General features: G+C 50.9%; 1 protein-coding gene across 1 annotated transcript; it reads right to left on the bottom strand.

Annotated features, from left to right (window-relative positions):
- Positions 1-9,001: 9,001 nt before the first annotated feature.
- Positions 9,002-15,020, bottom strand: KLK4 (kallikrein related peptidase 4). Its single transcript, XM_040253821.1, has 5 exons — positions 14,933-15,020; positions 11,224-11,386; positions 10,532-10,785; positions 10,309-10,445; positions 9,002-9,439 (listed from the first exon to the last, which is right to left on the bottom strand). The coding sequence occupies exons 1-5, from the start codon at positions 15,018-15,020 to the stop codon at positions 9,287-9,289; spliced, it is 795 nt and encodes a 264-aa protein (XP_040109755.1). The 3' UTR covers positions 9,002-9,286.
- Positions 15,021-24,343: the final 9,323 nt, after the last annotated feature.

Here is a 24,343-nt window from a genome sequence, read left to right as displayed (position 1 = left end):
CAGGCACAAACTCATCCCACTTTTTCTTAAGACACCTCTTCTCAGCATCCTTGTACTCCACCCCAACTTGCTCTTCCTCCCGGGTTCCCCATCTTGCAGGAGTCTGCTGTTCCTCCAGGCACCTAGTCAGACTCCCAGGCGTCCCCATGGCCTGGCAGACCCCAACACCATCCACTTGCCCGAGGGCTCTGGCTCAAGATTCATGCTTTCTCCAAACCCTATGCCAGCCTCCTATCCGGCCTCTGGGCTTCCCCTCACTCGGCCTGTCCCTCTACTTGAGTCCCACACCCCCACCAGCCTGTCCTCCCACATGGCCCCCACAGAATGCTCCTGTGCTTGGAGGTGACCAGTTCCCTTTTCCACTCACAGCACTTGCAGACCCCCAGTTCCCCTGGGATGAAGCCCCAGTCTCCTCAGCCTCACTTGCGAGGACCCGAGTGTCTTCTCCCCTTCCACCCTCACTGGCTGGGTCTCTCATGACCTGGCCCTAGAGGCAGCCAGTTCTTCCATTTTTTCCCTTTTTGCAATGTCATGCCTCTACACTTCTGTTCAGGCTTTTCCTCCTCCCAGGTATGCCATTCCCTTCAAGGTCCACTTCTGACCTCCCCCAAGTCAGTGGTGTCTGCCTCCCCTTCCAGACCCAGAACTCACTAAGGGCAGTTCCAGCCCGACTGGACTCTGGAATCCAGCACTGCTTGGTGCTGGGCAAGCTCGGGGCTTAGAGTCTGTCTTCCCTTCAGCTTCGGAATTCATATTTGCCTGCTGAGGCTCAGCCCTCAGCTGAGCTGGGAGACCCTGATATCAGACAGGTATCTCTTCTGGGTCCTAGAGTGCCTGCTCTGATTTCATCCCCAGGAATGCTCACGTCAGCACCTCTCTGCATCCCCAGCACTGCCCAGCCAGGGGCCTAGCACATGGGAGTCCTCGGGGAGATTGTGCTGAGCTGACCTGCTCCGGTGATAACTCCTGACCTTGGTTCCTGGCTCTGGTATAAATGCTTTCGAAGATGTCCTTCTGATTTGGCCCCTCCCCTCCCCCACCTCCCCTCTGCAGCTCCCTCTTACATCTCCAGGACATTTTCTTGGTTCAGGTCCAGCTTGGTGTCTGGGTAAAGAACACATGGACCTCCCCAGGTGCCCTTGACACGAAAATCCCTCCAGGCAGTCCATATCTGTTCCCGGGAACCTGGTCACCTCCTGTTTCCCCTAGACCAGTGCAGACCTGTGTCCCTCCTCACTCCAACCCCTCTCCTCCATCTCAAGGATCTCACCCCCTCCAGATCCTCCAGCAGCATCTGGGGCAGCTTGGATGCCAGAGGAAAGGGAGCTGGCACCCCAACGCCTGAATTTATAAGCTCCCAGCTCCACCCGGGTCCTGGGGGAGTGGGGAGGGTGCGGTGGGAAACGGCTGGGAGTCAGTTTACAGGTGGGGACGCCTAGGTGGCTGGTGGGGTGCGGGACAAGGCCTAATGAGCATTTATGAGGCTGAAGTTTTTGTCTGAGTCTATGAGGAGGAATTTCCCTCCCAGGGGCGGTTTGTCTGGGGGGTGGGGGTAGAGGAGGCAGTAGGGCAAGAGCAGAAAATTGGAGGAGACCAAAATACAGAGCCAGGAGTCCAGAGCATGTAACCAGGAATTTGGGGATCTGGAGTGTAGAAACTGGATTCTAGAACCCAGCTTCCTGTGCCTGGATGAGGGTTCTGGATCTTGGATTCTGGAGCTGGACAGGGATCCCCCAAGTTCTGGACCCCTGATTCTGGATTCTGAACTCTACTCTGGATCATGGATCTCTGATTCTGGATTCTGAACAGTGGATTCTGGATCTGGATATTCAGTTCTGGATCTTGGATTCTGGACCTAGACACCCAGTTCTGGATCTTGGAGTCCGAACCTCACAATTCTGGATTCTGGATCTCCAATTCTGAATTCTGAGTTTGGGCCTAGAATCAAGCACTCATGACCTGGAGTCAGGGGTGGATTTGGGAGTCTGACTTCTGGAGTTCAGGTCTGGAATTTGCATCCTGCACCCTGGCCTTTGAGTGCCAGGTCTCAGGCTTAGATTCTAGATCTGATGCCTCTGAATACTAGAGCCCAGATTAAGAGTCTGAAGTCTGGTGTTTGGAATATAGGACTCGAGGCCCTGGGGCCTGGAATATGAATGATAAATTTTGGATTTTAAGTTTTGAGGCCCTGGATTTCTAGAGTGTGTGTCTAGACTCGGAGGTTACATGGATAGACTCTGAAATGTGAAGTCTCGACTTTCAAATCTGTATTGTGTATTTAAAAGACTGGACTGGGAGACAGGGGCCTGGCTTCCCATGAATCTGAGATTCCTAGAATCCTGACTCTAGAGCATGACTTCAGAGACTGGGAAGCTGGAGTCTATTCTGGATCCTATGGTCTTTATTGTGCTTGAAATCTGGATTCTGGTTTTCTGGAGGCTGGAGATCATCACTAAGATAACCCAAAGCTTTGGGAATTTGGATTTGTTTTCTAGTGTCTCAGGACCATAGAGGACCCTGGGAAATTGTCTCGAGATTATCATGGCTAGTTTAACTAATGAGGAGGCACAGGGAGAAGGAGGTACTGACCTCAGATCACCCAGCAAAAGATGGGAGCTGTTATAGGCATGTTTCTTCCATGTTTCTGGAAATCTATCACGTGTACAGGAAGGGGCTGCCTGATCGGGGCTGACTGTTAAGGACGTTAGTGCCGATGCCTAGCCCTTGACTTCCCCACAGATAATGTGGGAGAATGATGGTATCTAAGCCCCCCAGATGTCTTTCAGACATTCCAGAACCCCAAGCTCTTAGTTATTTCAGAATCCTAAGGTCTCAGTCATTCTAGATCTATAGACCTTCAAAATCTCTAGAATGTTAGACCTTCTGATTCTAGCCTAGAAAGCCTCGTTGTCATTGTTCAGCTGCCAAGTCGTGTGCGACTGTTTGTGACCCCATGGACTGCAGCATGCCAGACTTCCCCGTCCTTCACCATCTCTTGGAGTTTGCTCAAATTCATGTCCATTGAGTCAGTGATGCCATCCAACCATCTCATCCTCTGTTGCCCCCTTCTCCTCCTGCCCTCAAACCCAAGATAGTAAAATAGTCTAGAACTGCACATCTCTAGGCATTCGAGAACCCTGTCATATTCAGAGGTTCTGGGACCCCGTCTATAGTTTGATTCCCAGTCTGGAATCTACTCTAGAACTGCTTTGTCTCCTTTTCTTGCCGCAAATTTGTGCTCAAAACGTTTGTACTCACAGTGGGCCACTGCTTTGGCAGTTTAGCCGCCGCTGTTTATGGAGTGTTGGCCTCGCATGATCTCATTTATCTTTCTGACAGCCCCCTGAGGTGGGTATTATTACGGCTTCCTCAATATTGGGGCTTCTCTGGTGGCTTAGACAGTAAAGAATTTGCCTGCAATGCAGGAGACCCAGGTTCGATCCCTGGGTTGGAAAGCTCCCTGGAGGAAGAAATGGCCTCTCCGGTATTTTTGCCTGGAGAATTCCATGGACACAGTAGCCTGGTGGGCTACAGTCCATGGGGTCGCCAAGAGTCGGACACGACCGAGTGACTCACACACATACAGCGAGACTGAGACCCAGAGAGGGGCATCACAGCAAAGGTCACCAAGGAGGGTAAGAGGAATCCTGCCTTCTGCCACCTAGTTTGTCTGTTCAACTCCACCCCTGGAGCCACCTCCCTCTGCTTTAGCCGGGTGGTGGCGAGTGGTAATCATAGCAAGGGCATTCCAGGTGCCAGGCTAAGCGCTTTCCATCACCACCACACGTGTTCCTGTCCCTCCCACTAGCTCCCACAGGCACGTATTCTGAGCGTCTCCCTGACACGGATGGGACTCTGAGCTCACACCAGCGCGCCGCCCAGGTTCCTACTGACCTGAGCTCAAGCTCCTGGGGAGGGCGCCCCGCCTCACCCCGCCCCGACGCAGCGATATAAACGGCCCGCCCCTCGCCCCGCCCACTCGCCCGAGTCAGAAGTGGGGAATCAGTGTCGCCCTGGGCATCTCCCCAGACGTTCTTCACCTGCACTGAGGCCCTCGTCCCGCCCTAGTCTTTTAACTGGGCACACTCCCTGGAGTCTCTCTTTCATCAGTTCCATGGTTCAACTACCAACCAAGGAGTTGACCCTAATACTCCAGCCTCGGGCAGCCACGCTCCTGGGAGGCACCCCCAACCCACCCCGGGGAGGCCCCAGGTCTGTCTCACTCAGTGTGTCATGACTCTTTTCTCTCTTGTCCCAAACTCCACCCCTCCCCTCTGTCCCGCCACCCCTGTCCTTCCGCTCCATCCTCTGGGTCTGGCTCAGGTGGCCCCCTCTACTCTCGGACCTCGCCCCCGCCTCCACCCTGGCCTCCCATCCTCTACTCTGTCCCCTCCTGTCCCTCAGCAGTTGGCCTCAGAGGGTCTCTCTAGACATGCAGAGCCGACCTTGCCCCCCTCCTTGTTCACGGCACCTCCAGGGGCGACTCCCCATCACCCCTAAACAAACGTCTCGGCCTGGCGTTTGAGCCCCTTTGGGATTCCCCCACCCCCCACCCCGAGGGAACAGGGGCTTCTCAGGTGGCACTAGTGGTAAAGAATCCGCTGCTAATGCAGGAGATGCAAGAGACGTGGGTTCGATTCCTGGATCAGGAAGATCCCCTGGAGTAAGAAATGGCAACTCACTCCAATATTCTTGCCTGGAAAATTCCATAGACAGAGGAATTTAGACTGGCGGGGTACAGGCAAGGGAGGGTACAGTCAAGGGGGTCGCAAAGAGTCAGACACGACTGAGCACATATGCTGAGGCAACAAGCTTCATCTTGAACTCTCTCTACCAGGGAGACAGGCACTGCATCCTGTTCCCCTCCCCAAGGGGCACTGGACTCTTGATGCCCCAGGGAACTCCCCATGTGGTGTTGGGTCTCCTCTAATTTCATCTCTCCACAACCCCCTCCCCTTCATTATGGAACCAGTCAAAAGTAGTATTTCAGTGTCCTGGCCCTGGAGTCAGACAGCCTGGGCTCAGGCCCCTGCCCCATGGCTTACTATTTTGGAAATTCTGGTAAGTGCTTTCAGTTTCTCATCCTTAAAACCTAGGTAATTTTATTTAATAATAATCAGATAAAATCACAGAGTTTTACAAGGAGTATCTAAGACAGATACGTGTAAGGAGCTAAGAGTACAGAGTAAACAATTAATCCCACACAGAAGCAGATAGATGGGGGGGGGGTAGCACCCTAGAAGTTCAAGGTCACCCAGGCTGCAGAAGTTGGAGAGTGGGACAAGAGAATGGTCCAGAAGTCCTTGGCTCTTTGGGTGTGAAGCATCACCTCTCTCTAGTTATCATTGCTTATCTGTGATGGGGCCTTAGGGTGGGGGAAGGAGTGGAGAATGGGATGGGATTGGACGAGTTGATATGCATAGAGCAGGTGTGTAAGTCAGAATTAGGCTGGTGTGTGAAAGACAGGTTAACAGAGGACGTGATTCAGACGTTGACTCTGATTCCAGGCAGCCTAGAGTCAAATCTTACCTCCAGCACATAATGCTGTGTGTCTTTAGGCAAGTCACTTGGCCTCTCTGTGCCTCAGTCGTCCATCTGTAAGATGAGACTAATAACTGCTTCTGCCTGTTCAGAGTGTTTTGAGGCGTTAGTGTGTGAAATCTGTGCCTGGCACTTGATGAGTAATCCAGGCCATCATCAGTCCTGTTTTCCCAGAATCTTGGGGAGGGGTGGTTTTGGGGTCTTTCTCAGAGCAGATTAGGACCTGAAGAAGCAAGGGCTCTCCTATCTCTCAATTTTGGCCTCTTTTTCTGAACCCCCTTTTTCCCAGTTTAAAAATGGGGAAACTGAGGCCCAGGGAGTTAAAATATGTTTGCGGCCCCAGCTTGCAAGTGTGACTCTGAGGAGGGGGGACGCCCCACGTACAGCTAGGTTTTTCCCTGAGACTTCTTATATTTCTTGTGCGGCGCGAGGCAGAACCGGAAGGAACCTCTTTGCCTCCTGTCCTGGGAGGGTTCCACAGCTAGGTGGCGCCAACACGCGGCTCTGAGGGACGGGGCGTGCTGGGGGCGTGCTGGGGGCGGGGACTCCTGGGTCAGACGGAGCGGGGTGTGGGGGACCAACTCCGAATTCTGGAGCTCGGGTTATGGTATTTTGTCAATTCCTAGCTTAATGACATTGTGGCCAGACAATAACCTCGGTATATTAACATTTTGAAATGTGTTGAGACTTACTTCGTAGCTCAGTATCAGTACAATTTTTGTAAATGCTGTGCAAATGTATATATATATATATTCCGCCCCCCCATTCATGGATAGGTTTTTAAACCCACTTTTATTCATTAATTGTAAGTAATAGAAATATTCCAAAAATAGAAACAGACACTTAATGGCGTCCTACATTTCAAGTTTTCAAATACAACAAATTAATCAAGTCATGAACCTGTAAGCAAGGTAGTCAGAACCCCACAGCCCAGTCACAGTGGAAGGCAAGTCTCTCTTGCCCTCCAGAGGCATCTTGAAGGGGGTTGAACGGCACGACATGGACAGGTCAAATCTGAGAAAACTACAAGCAAAGAAGCTCAGGGAACCCAAAGAGGAGGGTCTGCTCTAGGGGCAGGCCCCACAGCATCAAAGGAGCAGAGCAGGGGGCCAGACCTCCGCCTCCCTTTTCCGGCTTGAATGCAAGTATTTACCGGTGTTAAAAAAAAAAAAAAGACAAAACTGAAACCCTATTTTACAAAAAGGTGACTGAGAGACGACAGTGACAAATAACCAACTGAAGCGCTGAAGGGGAAAACAAGGCTTACGTTCTGTAGATACTTGACCTGGGTGGGACGTCGGGTGCAAGACGATCTTGGAGGGGGCGAGGGGGTTGCCTTACTGAATGAGGCCTTGAGGTATATTTTTAAAATCGCGGTGTACACAGTGCAAGATATAGATTTCGTGTTCAATGAGTTTTGATAAATGCATACACCCAGGTAACTCTCAATCCCATCAAATTATAAAACTTTGCAGTCTGCTGTACAGCACAGGAAACTCTTACAGCATAATGATGTATATGGGAAGAGAATCTAAAAGATAGTGGATATGTGTATCCATACAGAGGGTGACAGAGGATGAGATGGCAGGATGGCATCAGCGATTCAGTGGACAGGAACTTGGGCAAACTCCAGGAGATAGTGAAGGACAGGGAAGCCTGGTGTGCTGCGGTCCATGGGGTCGCAAAAAGTCAGACCTAGCAACTCAGCAACAACAAGCCTTTCTATTCTAGAATCTGAAGGTCTGATAATCTAGAGATTTTGAAGGTCTGTGGTTCTAGAATGACTGAGACCCTAGGATTCTGGAATAACTACGAGTCTGTGGTTCTGGAATTTCTTAACCACTGGACCACCACGGAAGTCTCTACTCAGCATACTGCTTTTGAGGTGCACTTATACTGTTGTATATATCAAGACGTCAGCTTTTTATTACTGGGTAGCATTTTGCATTGTGTGAATAGTTCATAGTTTGCCCATTCACTCCTTCATGGACATTTTGGTTGCTTCCAATTTGGCTGCTATGAATAAAGCTCCTGAACATTTGTGGGAGGTTGTTTTTTTTTTTTTTCCCCATTGCTCTTACATGAATACCTAAGAGTGGACTTGCTGGTTATGGGGTAGACAGCGTATGTTTATGTTCTAAGAAACTGCCAAACTGTCTTCCAAGGCAGTTGTACCATTTTATACTCCCCCGCGCCCAGAAATATGTGAGAATTACCGCTGCTCTACATACAACCGATACACCATGCTGTCCTTCTTTTTAGTCTTAGCCGTTCTAGTAGATATGTGTGATTTGAAAAGGTTGTATATTCTTCAGATACTGGGTGCAATGTTCTATATATGATGTCTAAATAAAGTTTGTTAATCACTTTGTTCAAATCACATATGTCCTTATCCACTTTTATCTTGTTTGTTCTATTATTTTTTTAAAGGTTCCTTAAAAAAATCCTCTTTACGTTTTTCAAAATCTTTTTTTTTTTACTTTTGGTCGCACCGAGTGGCTTGTGGGATCTTAGTTCCTTGACCAAGGATTGAATTTGCACCTGAGCCACCAGCAGTGAAAACAGAGTCCTAGCCACTAGACCACCAGGGATTTCCCCAAGTCCTCTATCGTGAGTGGGGATTTGTCTCTCTTAGTTATCTCATCATTTACTTTGTATATTTGAGGATACTGAAGAGATACAGAGAAATTTGAATATCTCCTTAAGTATAGGTTCACAGTATATTTATGAAGATATTCCTGGATATAAATTCTTATCTTTTTTATTCTATTTAGTTGTTATTGGTTAGTCTCTAAGTTGTGTCCGACTTTTTGCCACCCCATGGACTTTGACTGGACTGCCACTGGGCTCCTCTGTCCATGGGATTCTCCAGGCAAGAATACTAAGTGAGTTGCCATTTCCTTCTCCAGGAGATCTTCCTGACCCAGGGACTGAACTTGCATCTCCTACATTGTCAGGCAGATTCTTTACCATTGAGCCACCAGGGAAGCCCCATTGTATTTAGTATAATAACAATTCCTTATATTCTTGGGCCTTCAGTCTTCTCTTTCTCTGTCCTGACTCGCCCCTCTCTCCATCCTCAGACTCCTTGCCTCTCAGATTCTTGCCACCAGTCTCCAGCTACAGCAGGTGGGTCCTGAGGCAACCATAAGTGAAAAATTCTTAAAATGCACCAAAGAAGACAAAACCAAAATCAGTCAACTAAAGTTGATTAAACAAAATAAGGAAACCCCATTAATTTGCCGTTTGCTGATTCGACTTTTCAGAAACTGGACAACATCCACAGAATCAGTTTCTCTTAACCTCCTCTCAGGTATGTCTTCTTCCATGGGGATCCTGTGACTTCCTGGTCAAGGGTCCCATTTCCCAGATGAAAAAACTGAGGCACAAAGAAGGCAAACTATTGCTAGAATCCCTTGGATGAGAAAGGAAGCAAGGAGGACAGTTTGAACACAGCTGGTACTCTCTTAGACTTTATTTCAGGGCTTAGGGGAAGGGACAAAAACGGTGAAAAATCAGCTTTTTCTACCAACGGTAAGGCGGTGTCAACATCGTGCCGCTAGGGGGCACCGTGTACAGGAAAAGATTCTTGATGGGATAGGACTCCTGGGGTTGAGGGAGGGGGCTGGGGGTGGGGGTCTAGACTCTTGGGTCTGAGGGTGGAAGGCACTGGGAACCCAGATTCCTGAATTCCTTCAGCAGCTTATATTTTGGGGTTCAATTTCATGAGTCGCAGTCGCAGGAGTTAACTGGCCTGGATGGTTTTCTGTATCCAGTCCGTGAACTTGCAGAGGTTGGTGTAGACGCTTGGCACGTAGGGTTGGCCACACTGGGCTTGTCCAAAGGATACCAGGCCCTGCAGGGACCCGTTGCAGACCAGGGGCCCCCCAGAGTCACCCTGTTGTGGAGAGACAGAGAATAAAGAATCCAAAACACGGAGAGGTGGGGACGCACCTGGCGGCCCAGTGGTTCAGAATCCCCTTTCCAAGGCAGACAATACAAATTCGACCCCTAGTCGGAGAACTAAGCCCCCACATGCGGTGGGGCAACTAACTAGAGTGGGGCAACCGACTAATGTGCCACAGCTAGAGAGACGCCTGAGCACCACAAGTAGAGAAGCCAGCGTGTTGCACGAAGATCCTGTGTGCTGCAACTAAGACCCGAGTCAGGCCAATAGACAGACTAATAAATGAATATTAAAAACAAACAAAACACAGAGAGTGGAGATAGATGTGAGATCAGAGAGGAGCCAAGTGAAGAGAGGCAAAGACAGGAGAGAGAGAAGACAAAAGATAGCAACATATTCCTTAAAGGTTCCACTCCAGAGCCCTGATCACACCTAATTTGGCTCCCTACGTCCTAACAGCTGGCTGATTCTCTTGCGTTTGCTGCTGTTCCATCTCTGTGTCTCTCCTTCTTTTTCTCCCACTATAGCTTACTTCTCTGTCTCAATGACTCGTGGAGTCTCTGTGCATCTCGGCACCTCCTTGTATGTTGATTTTTTATCCTATTTCACTTTACATTTCATCTCTGTGTGTCAATGCATCTGTTTCTCTCCGGGTGTGCATGTGCGTATGTCTGTTTCTGCCTTACTACATCTGTCTTTATTTCTATTTCTCACTTTCCTTGCTTCTCTTTATTCGCGTGTCTAATTCTCTTTCAGTATCTCTCCCATATCTCTGTTTCTTCACACCACGGGGTCCCTGTCCCCTCCCTTTTCCACCTCTCCCTGGATCTTCTCCCCTCTTCCCTTCCCCCATCTCTCACATGGCAGGAGTCCTTCTGGTCCTGGCCTCCGCCAGCGCAGAACATGCTGGGGTGGTACACGTGAGCATAGAGTTCACTGCAGGTCTTCTCCGACACCACTGAGATATTCACACATTGGAGCACTTTGGGCAGTCTGCCTGGGACGCAGAGCATCAGATCAGCCTCTACTGGCTGGGCGGAGAACCCCTCAGAGAGACCAGACACACCCATCTCCGGAGCTCACCATTCACCAGCCGACCCCAGCCGGAAACCAGGCAGGAATCTCCCCCGGCGCCCGGGCACTGGGAGGCGATGCTGATGTCCTGGATGGTATCAGACGAGGGCACCGATTCTTCCAACTTGATGAGCATGAGGTCGTTGGCGAAAGATGGTTTGTTGTACTCTGGGTGCTGAATGGAGAGGTGGGCTTCTATCATCTGACTGCCTGGTTCTTGGTCGGCCTCAAGACTGTGCAGGCCCAGCCCAATGGTATAGGACCTGAGGGCCACGGGGTCGAGGGTGCGGGGGTAGCGTGGGGACAGGTTAGTTCTGTGGCAGCCACGCCATTATTTCCATTCTTGTCTTCAACCACAACCCCATCTCCGGTCCCCTGCCCCACCCTCATCTTCCTTGCTAAGCTCTGCACTACCCAGTCATGATTTCAAATCTTAATGCACAAGCAATAATCCAGAGGCAAGAACTTGCCTTAATTTACTAGATACTCAGCAATGGAACTGAGATTTCAACCCAGGACTCTCTGAGTCTTTCCAAAGCAAGAACTCCCGCTTCCCTCGCAGAACCTTCCTTTTAGTACCCGGAGATTGAACCTATGAAGCCCCTCTCCTCAGCTAACAGTGCATCCAGACCCTCCCTAGAACCCAAGCCCCGTCCCTGTCCCTCCTCCCCGCACCTCCCGCCCCCGCGCCCTGCACTCACTTCTGGAAGCAATGCGCAGCTGACAGCACCCACTGCGGATGCACCAGGACGCCCCCGCAGAAAAATTCATTTTCCAAGAACAGGGCCGCCTGCCAGGGCTGCGAGTGCGGGCGGCAGTCCTCGCCGTTGATGATGCGGCTGCTGCCGCCCCAGGCGAGGGATCCTGAGGGCGGAGGCAGGGCTGGGGGACCCGGCTCTGAGCCGAAACGGGGCTTCTGAGGGCGGGGCTCGGCGTGGGGGCGTGGTCAGGACTGAGCCGAAGGCCCAGAATGCAGGACACTAACTCCTGGGGCCGTGGCCAGGGCTCTAGGGGGCGTAGCCACTGTTGACCGGGTGGTAGGGGCTTCTGCCGCGGTGAGGGGGCGTGGCTCAGGGTGGAAGCCGGACTTGCGGGAGGGGGGTTGGGGGCGGGGCTCTCGGTGCAAGGGGGCGTGGTCAGAGCTGGGAGACAAGCAGGAGGCGGGACTAGGCCTCTTGGGGGCGGGGTCACAGTGCACTGCGGTGTGTGGCGGTCGGATGGGCCTAGACCTCTCGGTGGGCGGGTGCGGTCAGAACCGCAGGGATGGAGTCAGGGATCCTGCGGGCAGTGAGAGTCCTAGGGGCGGAGTCACAGTGCGGGGCCTTAATTCCACGCATCAGGCTCCTTGGGGTGGGTTCGGGTTCACAGAGGAAGGGTCTCTTGTCGGGGAAGAGTTTCAGCTTCGAGTTCGTCACAGCCATCTCTCAGACTCACACTCCATCTCTCTCTCTCACACACACACACACAAGCACCACGGCAGGCCTGTGCACTGCTGGGGCCTCAGTCTCCCAGCACGAGCAGACCCCTCCACACAAGGTGGCAGAGGCAAGGGAGACAGAGGAAGACGCTCAGGGAGGCAGTGCCAGTATCTGTAGCCCTGGTGTCTCGCCCAACTCGGCTCAGTCCCGTCCCCCCAGGGCAGCAGACAGCGGCTCACACAGCAACCCCGTCCTAACGTGGGTCCCTGGGGCCTCTCAGGATTGGAGACCCAAGAAGCAGGCTCAGATTGCCAGCAGTGGGTGACTCCCCTAGAATCGTAATCTCCCTTTCAGGGGTACCCCAGGCAAGGTCTGGTGGCTCAGACAGTAAAGAATCTGCCTGCAGTGCAGGAGATCCGGTTTCCAGCCCTGGTTCAGGAAGATCCCCTGGAGAAGCGCATGGCTACCCACTCCAGTATTCTTGCCTGGAGAATCCCATGGACAGAGGAGCCTGGGGGAGGCTACAGTCCATGGGGTCTCAAAGAATGGGACATGACTGAAGCGACTGACACTTTCACACTTTCCGGCTCCACAGGTCCCTGCAGCCTCATCACTCAGGTCCTCTCAGCATTGTCACTGCGCAGGGTATCCAGAGGCATAGACTGTCAGACTCGTTCCCCTAATCATGCACCGACTCTTATGGGTACGACTGTACACGGAGGCATGCAAAGCCACACACATGCCAGTACCCAGGTGGCACCCATGCAAACACCCTGTGATACAAGAAATCACATGTGTGCATCCAGAGAGCAACCGTCACACTGTACTGTCACCCACGCAGCTTCAGTCAGGTCCTGGAGGACCCTGAGTCGTACCCCCCCAGTAACAAGCCTCAGACACAATCTCACACACACACACCTCACTCAGATACCTGTGACACCGAGGAGGAGATGCCCCAGGAACCAGCCCCAGGGGTTTCCTGCTGTGGTCATCCTTCAGCACCTGTATGAGGGTCAGTCTCTAGGGAACCAAGTCTTTCCATCAGTCTCTCTCTCCACTCCTGCCCCCCCACCCCCAGGATATTATTGGACAGACAAAGATCTATACCACCCCCTCTCAGACACACACACACACATCGCAGTGTCTGAGCTCATGGCCTAGAGACCCACAGCCTAGAGAGACTGAGAGGCTGAGAGAGAAGTGGAAAGAGAGAGAGAGTAGTGGGTGGAGAGGAAGAGATGGAGAAATTGCCTCTCCATCTATAGACTGGGAGACATAGGAGGATGGAGACAGGGCCCTCAAGGATGCAGAGAAGAGGGAACATCAGAGACCGGCTGAGAGTCAGAGTCCGGGAGAGAGAGATTCAGGGAAATAGACCAGGGGAGACACAGGGAGGACTGGAGAGACCCTCCTCACTAGAGACCTATTTGGAGGAAACAGACCTGAAGACTAAGGTCCGGAGGCTGAGAACCACAGGGACACGGAGCTGTAGGGAGAGTAGATCATGAAGACTGCTCTTAGGGGAGTAGTGGGTGGAACGCTCACCTGGTTGCCTCTGGACTCTGGAATCCTACACTGGGCTGGGCTCCTTGCCTGCTGCCTCCAGCAGGGGCCCCCTGGGGAGCTTATAAACATCCCCAGCTGGGCTGGCCTGCCCCCTAGGGACACACTCCTGGGGTGAGGTGCTGCCAGCTTGCAGCTCAGAGCTCTCAGGCTGCCTGGTGCCAGGCTGAGTTCAGTGAGCCAGAGGGGCCAGGAGACCCCGGTCTCACTGCCCCCTTCTTGCTTGGTGGCCTGTCAGCTTTCTCCTCTCTCTCTCTCCGGTTCTCCCTCCCTCTCTCTCTCACACATGTACAGACACTCTCTGTTTCTTTTGCTCTTATTCTCCCTCTCATTAAATCTCTCTCATCCTCCCTTCCTCCCTCTCCCAGCTGTGTTTCCCCAGCAGAAGCTCCCCGATTCAAATCCCCTGCAGCACATTCTGCCTTTGGAGCCTTGCGCACGTGACCCCACCCCTGTGAACCTCCGATTTCTCATCTGTAAAGTCAGGGTGATCATTGCTCCTCTGTCTCAGAATTCTTCCAAAAGACTCTGCAGGGGGAAATGCCTGGACACCAAGCCAAGCGTGCTGTGGGCACCCAGAGAGTGGGGGGTAGGATGAAGCCTTTGCTAGTCAAAGAGCAACTGCGCCCTTCTGAGGCTCCAAGCTGCGGGAAGCGACAAGCACATTTCCATGCTTCAGGGGCACACGTCCCAGCGGGGGAGGCCGACCAACAGAAAAAGATGCAGGGACAAGTGGATATCTGGTAGTCATGTGTGTGCCGAGAACGTGGCTGATATTAGAGAGGGACTGGGGCCAGGTGGGGTGACTGCAAACGAGGGGGTGTCGGGGCGTCTCGGAGGAGGGGACTTTAAAGCTGAGAGGCAGTGAACTTGGCAGGAAAAAGAGAGAGAAGTTGGAGGAATTCCCTCATTGTCCAGTGGTTAGGACTTGGCATTTACGCTGCGATGGCCTGGGTTCAATCCCTGAGAGCTTTGCATGCAAGGGGAAAGAGTTTGGGTGTATTTTCAATGCAATGGATTTTTTATTTTTATTTTTTGCTGTGGACCATTTTAAAAGTCTTAACTGAATGTATTACAATACTGCTTCACTTTTATGTTTCAGTTTTTATTTATTTTTTCGGCTGCAAAGCATGTGGGGTCTTAGCTTCCCGACCAGGGATCGAACTTGCACCCTCGGTATTAAAAAGGTGACGGCTTAACCCCTGGACCACCAGGGAAGTCCCTCAGTGCACTGGATTTTTAAGCATGAGATAGGAGTGGCGTGATCTGATTTCTTTTTAAAAAGCATTCCGCGTGGAGAATGATGGGAGTAGGGGTGAGATGGAAGTGGAGAAACCAGCGAGGAGGTGGAAGGTGGCAACAGACCCCCGGATGGGAGAGGCTGTGGCCCCTGGGAGAAGAGAAAGGGGAGGGACGGGGAGTCCAGTACCCGATGGGTGGGCTGTGAGGAGGGAGGAGGAGGGAGGCGTGGAGGGTGTCTCCGCCTCGGTCTGCTGGCGGTCACATTTGTGGCGCATCTATGTAGAGGTACTAGGGGGTGTGGGGGAGAAGGGCTGAACTGAGGGCGCCCATCGGGAGCCAAGCGGTTGGACGTGTGAGCCCCAGGGGACAGACAGAGGTCGGGTTGGGTGAGGAACGGCGAGGAGTCACCCGAGGAGACGTGTGTTTAGAGCCATGGGGTTGGATGAGATCACCCAAGAAGCAGGTGTGGACCGCCTTGATGAGGGGTTGTAGGGACAGTTGAGGTGATGCTGAGGGATGACTGGGCCTCCCTCCATCTCTCTCCGGCCCCGGTTCCCTCTGCTTTTTCTGTCTCTGGCCCTTCCCTAGCGCCTGGTTCTCCGACCCTGTCTCCATCTACCTGCCTGCGGTGTTCGGTCACCTGGGGGCACAGAGACCCCGGACCCCTCTGCTCCGGGGACCTGCAGCTTTGACCATGAACATGGAGGAGGTCAGTGGGAGGGTGTGTGTGTGGGGGTGGGTGGGTGGTGCAGGGTGGGCTCAGACCTCACAGCTGCCCAGACGTGACTTAGGTTTGGGCAGTGGGAGGAGAGGGGTTGGAGCCAGAGGGAGGGACAGGGCTGGGGCGGCTGGAATGAGGGAGAAGGGGGTGGATGCGGCATCCTTCTGCCCTGCTCTGTGGCCTCACCTCTTGTCCTGTCCTGCTTGAGGTTAGGCAGAGGTGACCCAGTTATTTGCGGATGAATCCAAGAGTGAGTGTGTCTGTGTTTGGCAGGGGAGTGGGGTAGGGGTTAAGTCATATCATGGAGACGCCTCCAGCCTGGCAAGTGGGAAGGGTTTGGAACGGGGGCTCCATGGGTGAGAACCCAGGCTGGCGTGGGGGGTGGAGAGAGGCAGAGACCACGAGATGCAGAGATAGGCAAAGAGACTGGGACCAGAGGCAGAGAAATAAAACCCTAGAAGGGTATAGGGAGAGACAGAGAGCGAGATGGGCTTCCCTGGCGGCTCAGCAGGTAAAGAATCCTCCGGTAATGCAGGAGACCTGGGTTGGGAAGATCCCCTGGGGAAGGGAACAGCTACCCACTCTGGTATTCTTGCCTGGAGAATCCCATGGACAGAGGAGCCTGGTGGGCTACAGTCCATAAGGTCACAAACAGTTGGATATGACTGAAGCGACTTAGCTGCAGCAGCAAGGTCACAGAGTCTGGGAAAGATGGAAATGGACAAATAGGCAGAGATGGACAGATACAGAGCACGAGAGAGCTGGAAACAAAGTGAAAGGTAGATGCTGAAAGACACACATCTCAGGATAATAATGATTAAAAACAAAAAGATCTAACAGTTATATATCAGTTTTTACTAGGTGCCTTCATAACAGTTTTATGCATACCAACTAGTTTTAATCGTCACAATAATCCCACGAGGTACCCATTATTATGCTTAATTTTATGAAGGTGGAAAGGGAGGCGTAGATAGGTCAATTGGCTAACCCAAAGTCACATAGCAAAGTGGCAGCGAATCCAGGCATCTGAATCCAGAGCCCGCATCTTGAGCTCTCTGCCCTGCAGCCTCCTTCATGCACATTAAGAAACAGAAACAGAAGCTGAGGGATGGGTGTGCTGTCTCGGGACACAGGTCATGGGGGTTCAGGATACACCTGGGTCCACAGCCCCTCACCTGAGCCATCTGCTCTCATCCCCACCTGCAGCTGAGGGGCAGCCTCAGCCAGAGAAGGCGTAGAGCATCACTGGAGAGGGGATGAGATGCGGCCACGACAGCCCCAAGTACCCGTCTCACTGCATAACTGGAAGAGCAAGCCCCTCCCCTCCCATAGACGGAGCTAAGAAGAGAATCTTAAATCCCCTGGACACAGTGGAGGCTGGCCACCTGCTTACAGATGTCATCTGCTCTAAGGCCCAAAGCGGCCCTAACCACGTTTTCAGGGGCATCTGTCCCAGCCCTTAGGGTAGCACTCCCCCATTCTTTTGGGGACCAGGGACCAATTTCACAGAAGACAATTTTCCCACAGACCAGGTGTGGGGTGCGGGGAGGGTGGTTTCAGGATGACTCAAGCGCGTTACATTTATTGTGCATTTTATTTCTATTATTATCACATCAGCTCCACCTGAGATCATCAAGCATTAGATCCTGGAGGTTGGGGACCCCTGCCTTAGGGAATTCACCCCCAAGTTCTACCTGGTAAACTCAGGAAACGCCTTCAGACTGGCTCTGAACCAACTTGAGGGTGGTGGGTGGAGGGGTTACCCGTTTCATTCAATAACTAAAACCACATTGGCATAGATTGTATTCCCTGAAGAGAAGTGGTTTTTCTCCGCTTATCAAGGGCGATGGGGGATTCTGTAGGAAAACTGCCTGCTGAAAGCATCTCCCCTTCCTGCTTCTCTCCTGGGGGTGAGAGAGGCCAACACCTGGGGTGGGAGTCCACCCCGAAGCAGGGACAACGGAGACAGGGATTGGGGGAAGGGTGAGAGCGTTGGAGCCTGGAGAACTACGGAGGCCACAGCCTGCCCACTTGTGAGCTGGGGAGACGGCTGTGGGCTGTGGGGACCACTACTGGGGCGTCTCCTGGACACTTCACAGCGACAGGGGCTGGGGCTGGGGGGGGGTCTCAGTGAATGTCAAAGGAGCAGAAGTTAAGGCAGTAGCCCTCATGGGACTTCCCTAGCAGTCCAGCAGCTAAGCCTCCATGCTCCCAGTGTAGGGGACCTGGGTTCAGCCTCTGGGCAGGGAACTAGATACCCCATGCTGGAACTAAGAGCTCAAGTGCCACAACCATAGATCCTGAGTGTGGCGACTAGGACCTGGCACAGCCAAAAAAAAAAAGGCAGTAAGTAGCCCCCATGGACCAGTGGCCTGGACATTTCTCTTTTTCCCAGTATTTTCAAGCTAAGTTATGTCATCCCCCTGTAGAAGACAATGGGGCCTGCAAGTGACAGACATTTCCTGCCAGACTGGTGGGAGAGGACCAGTGGCCTTGAAGCAGATTAAAATCCATTTCGATCTTCACTGCCCAAACAGCAGCAACCATCGGCATCTATCGGGCACTTAAAACGTGGCCAGTGTGTGGTTAAAGAACTGGCTTTCACTGTTTAGTTAATTTCAGTGAGTTTCATTGTGAATGCCAACACTTGGTTCAATTATTGGGAAAGTTTTAAGTTCCTTTGGAACCAGCCAGGTACCTGAATCCACTTTTTCAACTCTTTAAGTTTTACAGGCTCTAAAATAAAGACCTAGAATTCCAAATGAAAATTTAGCATTCTAGTGGAGATGCTGCTGTAGGTGTGAAATAGTCACCGGATTTTTAGTTTTCTAAAATTTACTTTCTTTATTTTTGTCTGTGCTGGGTCTTCGTTACTGCTTGAGAGATTGTTCTAGCTCCAGCGAGCGGGGACTACCCTCTAGTAGCTGTGCCCGGGGCCTCTCATTGGGGGTGGCTTCTCTTGTTGCATAGCAACAGTAGCTACTAGAAAATTTTAAAGTACTTAGGCAGTTGCTGCTATATTTTGATTGGACAGTGCCGGTGTGGAGGGAATAGGAATCAAAGATTAGCAACACAAAAAAGCTTAAGCATTATGTAAACTGATGTGACGGGACGTGAGATGGATGTGAGAGTTGGATCATAAAGAAGGCTGAGTGCCAAAGAATTGATGCTTTCAATTTGTGGTGCTGGAGAAGACTCTTGAGGGTCCCTTGGACTGCGAGGAAGTCAAACCAGTCCATTCGAAAGGAAATCAACCCTTGAATATTCACTGGAAGGACTGATGCTGAAGCTGAAGCTTCAGTACTTTGGCCCCCTGATTCAAAGAGCCGACTCACCGGAAAAGACTCTGACGCTGGGAAAGATTGAAGTCAGGAGGAGAAGGGGGCGACAGAGGGTGAGATGGCATCACCGACTCAATGGACATGAGTTTGAGCAAACTCTGGGAGATAGTGAAGGACAGGGAATCCTGGCATGCTACAGTCCCTGGGTTTGTGGAGGCGGACATGACTGAGTGACTAAACGACAACGTGACGGGGGACCAGTGAGTTTCTTTTTTTTCCGGGCTGTTCTTGGCATCTATGAGTTTCACTGATCTAAAAAAAAAAAAAAGCTCTGGAAATGGCAGATCTTTTGTCTGGGCTGATCCACAAATAGCCTTCAACTGTAGGAGAGTCCTCTCTGAGGCATATAACCTGATCCAAAGACTTCTGATCACACTCAGAGTAGAAATTAGAAAACTTACCAGGACCCAAAGGTCCAACCACACTCTATGCGCCTTTGTTCTAGGTTTTCCACAAATGTTAATTCAATGTCCTCACTATCCTATGAAATAGTAAGTGTCATCACCCCCACTTTACAGATGAAAAAAAATTATGCACAGAGAAGCAGAGTCATATGCAGTTGATCAAGCTGGGAAGATCACCTGGTATAGGAAATCGGTTGCAGGTAAAGAACCCGCCTGTCAACGCAGGAGACGTAAAAGATGCCGGTTCGATTCCTGGGTTGGGAAGATCCCCTGGAGGAAGGCATGGCAACCCACTCCGGTATTCTTCCCCAGAGAATCCCACGGACAGAGGAGCCTGGGGTGGGGGCGATGCTACAGGCCGTGGGGTCGCAAAGAATCGGACACAACTGTGCGACTGAGCACAGGTCGGCAGGCGAGCTGGTCACCTTCAGAGCTGGAATTTAGACCTCGCGCCTCTCTGTGGAGAAGGCAATGGCACCCCACTCCAGTACTCTTGCCTGGAAAATCCCATGGTCGGAGGAGCCTGGTAGGCTGCAGTCCATGGGGTCGCAAAGAGTCGGACACGACTGAGTGACTTCACTTTGACGTTTCACTTTCATGCACTGGAGAAGGAAATGGCAACCCACTCCAGTGTTTTTGCCTGGACAATCCCAGGGACAGGGGAGCCTGGTGGGCTGCAGTCTATGGGGTCGCACAGAGTCGGACACGACTGAAATGACTTAGCAGCAGTAGCAGCTCTCTGTGCCCAACGACTGTGCAACACTGCCCCCTTGTGGATCCGGAGACACACACACGGAGAGAGTTCAGAGGTTGGGAGGGGGTCAGGGACAAAGGCGGGACCCCAGGGTCTCTTGCGTTGGTCGCCCTGGGCCCCGGCACCCAGCTCTGGACCAGACATCGGAGCAGAGGAGGCAGGTGCAACCCCGACTGGTGATGGGAGCAGGGACCGCTACCTGAGCTTTGCCCCTGGTGAGCTCCGAGCCTTGCGCTCTGTGAGCTTGGGTCTTGATCCTGACCTTGGGTGTGTCAGGAACTAAAAAGAAGGGCTCAGAAATCTGATCTCTGGAGTCAGATTTGCTCCAGCAAGAGCTTGTGTGAGCAGCTGAGTGTTTCTGGTCTTAGAGGTCAGCCACTGTTTTCTCCAATTATTGCAACTAATACAATGAGTCCAAGAGGACTCGGCTTATTTATTTAGTTTATCTCTGTTTATTTATTTATCTTTTTGGTCACACCGTGTAGCTTGTGGGAGCTTAGTTCCCGGACCAGGGATCGAACCCAGGCCCTCAGCAGTCAAAGTGCTGAGTGCTAACCACTGGACCTCCAGGGAATTCCCATCTCTGTTTATTCTTGAATCATGGTGACCCTGGGTGTCTTCCAGAACCATGTCCTCTATGCACCCAGATACCCAGAAATGATCATGCTAAAATAATGAGGATAATAAAATTAATGAGGATAATAAATCCCTCCCATGCATTGAGTGGGCTTCCCTCATAGCTCAGTCAGTAAAGAATCTGGCTGCAATGCAGGAGACCTGGGTTTGATTCCTGGGTTGGGAAGATCCCCTGGAGAAGGAAATGGCAACCCACTCCAGTATTCTTGCCTGGAAAACTCCATGGACAGAGGAGCCTGGCGGGCTATAGTCCATGGGGTCACAAGAGTCGGACGTGACTTAGCAATTAAACCAGCATACATTGAATGGTTTTAGTCATTATTTCACTTGTGTTATTGTTTTTAATCTCAGGGGATAAAATTATGAGCCTGTCTTTTTACAAAAGGAGAGACAGGTTCAGAAATGTGACTTTCCCCATTACAAAAGGAAATCAGTTTTTCTCAGAAAACTCCTCGCTGGCTATATTTGTTAGGGTGGCGGGGGAGGTGAAAACAAAGTCCTTCTTTGTTTTTGCGTACTTGGGGGAACATGTTAACACTAATGGTTGCCATATGCTGAGTGCATGCTCTGTGAAATTATTTCAGCAGCTTCACTCAGATTAACTTGCTAATGTGCCCATTAACCTTAAGAAGTCGCTACTATTGTCTGTCTCCACTCTAAACAGGGAGAAACCCAAGCGAAAAGATTAGAGATTAGAGTCACCTTCCGAGGCCATCACAGAAACAAATAGCTGGATTTGAACCCAGGGAGAGTTGCATGAGAATCTCTGTGTGTGTGCGCGTGTGTACCTGTGTGTGTGTGTGTGTGTGTGTGTGTGTGTAACGTCATTCCCACTTCACTTTTCAAAAGTAGAAACAAGTAGATTTACTTAAATAAAAATAGATTTATCCATGTGGCTGGGTCAAGTCTTAGCTGCTGCACATGTGGGATCTTCATGTGTCCTGCAGGATCTTTCCTTGGGGAGCAGGGACTCTCTAGCGGCGGCTCCAGGGCTTTACAGCACCCGGGCTTAGCTGCCCCACAGCATGTGAGATCTTAGTTCCCTGACCACGGATCAAACCGGAGTCCCTTGCATTGCAAGGTGGATTCTTTTTTTTTTTTTTTAATCATTTATTTATTTCTATTTATTTTTGGCTGCGCTGGGTCTTCATTGCTTTCTGCGGGCTTTCTCTAGTTGTGGCCAGCAGAGGCGACTCTGGAGTTGAGAGGCGCGGGTTTCTCTTTGTGGCGTCTTCTCTTGTTGCGGAGCACGGGGCTTTCGGTCTGCAGGCTTCAGTAGTCGTGGCGCACGGGTTTAGCTGCTCCGTGGCACATGGGATCTTCGCGGACCGGGGATCGAGCCCGTGTCCCCCGCGCTGGTAGGTGGATTCCTATCCACTTGTCACCAGGGAAATCTTCCAGGCGGGTTCTTAACCAGTGGACCATCAGGGAAGTCTCTCCGACTTCATTTTTGAATAGGCATTGCTTCCACGTGGCACAGAAACAAAGTATGTTTATTAAAAATGTACAGAGTGATAAACCTCCATCGTGACCTTGCCGGCCTTTGATCCTGTCCTCACCCTTCTTCCAAGCATAAAAACTAGAATGTCTTTCTTGGGTCATCTTCAAGGGTTTCACTGCACATGAACCATTAAATGCAGAGATGTCTTCTCATTTTTGCCTTGGTTTTAGCCACCAGGCTGGGCTTCTTGAAAAGTAAGTTGTCTCCTGGTGTTCAAAACATTTAGTGAAAGGAACCATTTAGACACTGAGAAAACAAACTGAATTTGAGAAAGTCTAACTCTTGGGCCTACAGAAATGAACTGGGTCTTTGCTACATCTCCAGGGGAGATGATGAGTGTAAATAAAGAATAGCTCTTTATCTCATGTGACTGCTATCAAAGTGCATTTTAAACAGAAAAGTTTTTGGAAATGGCAGTACACAGTTTATGAGAATTACAACAGGTCTGCCTTTGTTTCTGCTGTATCTTTAAGGCTGGTCTAAGAGTCACAGGCAGCTAACAATAAGGGTACATGAGAAAAAAAATAACATTTGGTGAATTCTTTTTTGTGATATAAGCATCAAAAAAACTTATAATGCTGAGTTAGTTTCAAGGTTTGTGCAACACTGTTTAGATAATTACGTAACTTATAAAACAATGGCTGGTGTGAAAATTACAGATGATTCATAATTATATCTATGAACATAAAGCTCTCTACTGGGAAGGCTTCCAGTCTGGGAGAACTCAGTGGGAGGCATTCCTCCACCCACGCCCAAGGGAGCTTGCCACTCATTCTGTGGTGACTGTTGTTCAGTCTCTCAGTCCTGTCTGACTCTTTGTGACCCCATGAACTGCAGCACGCCGGGCTCCTCTGTCCTCCACTGTCTCCCGGAGCTTGCTCAGTTTCATGTCCATCGAGCTGGTGAGGCTATCCAACCATCTCATCCTCTGTAGTCCCCTTCTCCTCCTGCCTTCAATCTTTCCCAGCATCAGGGTCTTTTCCAATCAGTTGGCTCTTTGGATCAGGTGGCCAAAGTATTGAAGCTTCAGCATCAGCATCAGTCCTTCCAATGAATATTCAGGGTTGATTTCCTTTAGGATGGACTTGTTGGATCTCCTGGCAGTCCAAGGGACTCTCAAGAGTCTTCTCTAGCATTATGGTTCAAAAGCATCAATTCTTCAGTTCTCAGCCTTCTTTATGGCCCAACTCTCCCATCTGTACATGACTAGTGGAAGAAACCATAGCTTTGACTATACAGACTTTTGCTGGCAAAATGATGTCTCTGCTTTTTAATATGCTGTCTAGTTTCACCATAGCTTTCCTTCCAAGGAGCAAGCATCTTTTCATTTCATGGCTGCAGTCACCGTCCTGTGGGTGGAAAGAGAACACTGAAAATAGAACAAATAAGACAGTGAAAAGTGCACACAGAGAGATCTAGAACAGTGATCACAACACACGTTCAGTGCAGAAGTATCTACATTGTTGGTTGCAGTATGTGGGAGCGTTAGTTAGGTCTACAGCTCTAAAGTCATGTGGACTCATGAGTTGCAGCAAGTGGGATCTAGTTCCCTGATCAGGGATCGAACTTGCACCCCCTGCATTGGGAGCATGGAGTCTTAGCCACTGGACCACCTGGGAAGTCCCCAAGTTTCAGTTTTGCAAGATGAAAAAGTTCTGGAGATCGGTCATACGACAATGTGAATGTACTTAGCACTACCAAAATGCACGCTTAAAAGTGCACAAGATGGTACGTAATTTCACATTATGTATTTTTACCACAAAATATTAAAAAAGCCCTCCTGATGCTGGAGTTGGTTACAAAGTTTGTGACACATCATTTAGTGAGGTAACACGAGTTATACAACGATGACTAAGAGTGAAAATTAGAGATGACTCTCTTGTTATCAGTGCAGGTAAATGATACAGCCCCAAAGCTTCCCTGGCATATTTCTTAAGGTACATTGTTTTTAAAAGCTATAAAAGCTCTGGGCAAACTCCTCACTGTAACGATGAACAGTTTCACTCTTCTTTGTCTGATGCCCTGCAGGGGTGTTTTGGTAGAGTCAGTTCTTGACAGCTTTTCTTGAGTGTGTTAGTCACTCAATCCTGTCTGACTTTTCACGACCCCGTGGGCTGTAGCCTGCCAGGCTCCTCTGTCCATGGGATTCTCCAGGCAAGAATACTGGAGTGAATGGCCATTCCCTTCTCCAGGGGATCTTCCTGAGCCAGGGATGGAGCCTGCGTCTCTCAAGCCTCCTGC

This window comes from Oryx dammah, unplaced genomic scaffold (genome assembly GCF_014754425.2).
Source record: "Oryx dammah isolate SB20612 unplaced genomic scaffold, SCBI_Odam_1.1 HiC_scaffold_13, whole genome shotgun sequence".
Taxonomy (NCBI): Eukaryota; Metazoa; Chordata; class Mammalia; order Artiodactyla; family Bovidae; genus Oryx; species Oryx dammah.
Note: the sequence above shows the minus strand (reverse complement) of the source record. Positions and strands in the feature narration are given on the sequence as shown.

Bases quoted from the DNA above. Each gene is read 5' to 3' on its own strand.
- KLK4 (XM_040253821.1), bottom strand. From the start codon at position 15,020: ATGCGCCACAAATGTGACCGCCAGCAGACCGAGGCGGAGACACCCTCC. The intron at 10,446-10,531 runs GTGAGCTCCGGA...TCTGCGTCCCAG, and splicing joins CTGGGGTCGGCTGGTGAATG to GCAGACTGCCCAAAGTGCTC. The intron at 9,440-10,308 runs GTGAGAGATGGG...TCTCCACAACAG, and splicing joins ACCAGAAGGACTCCTGCCAT to GGTGACTCTGGGGGGCCCCT.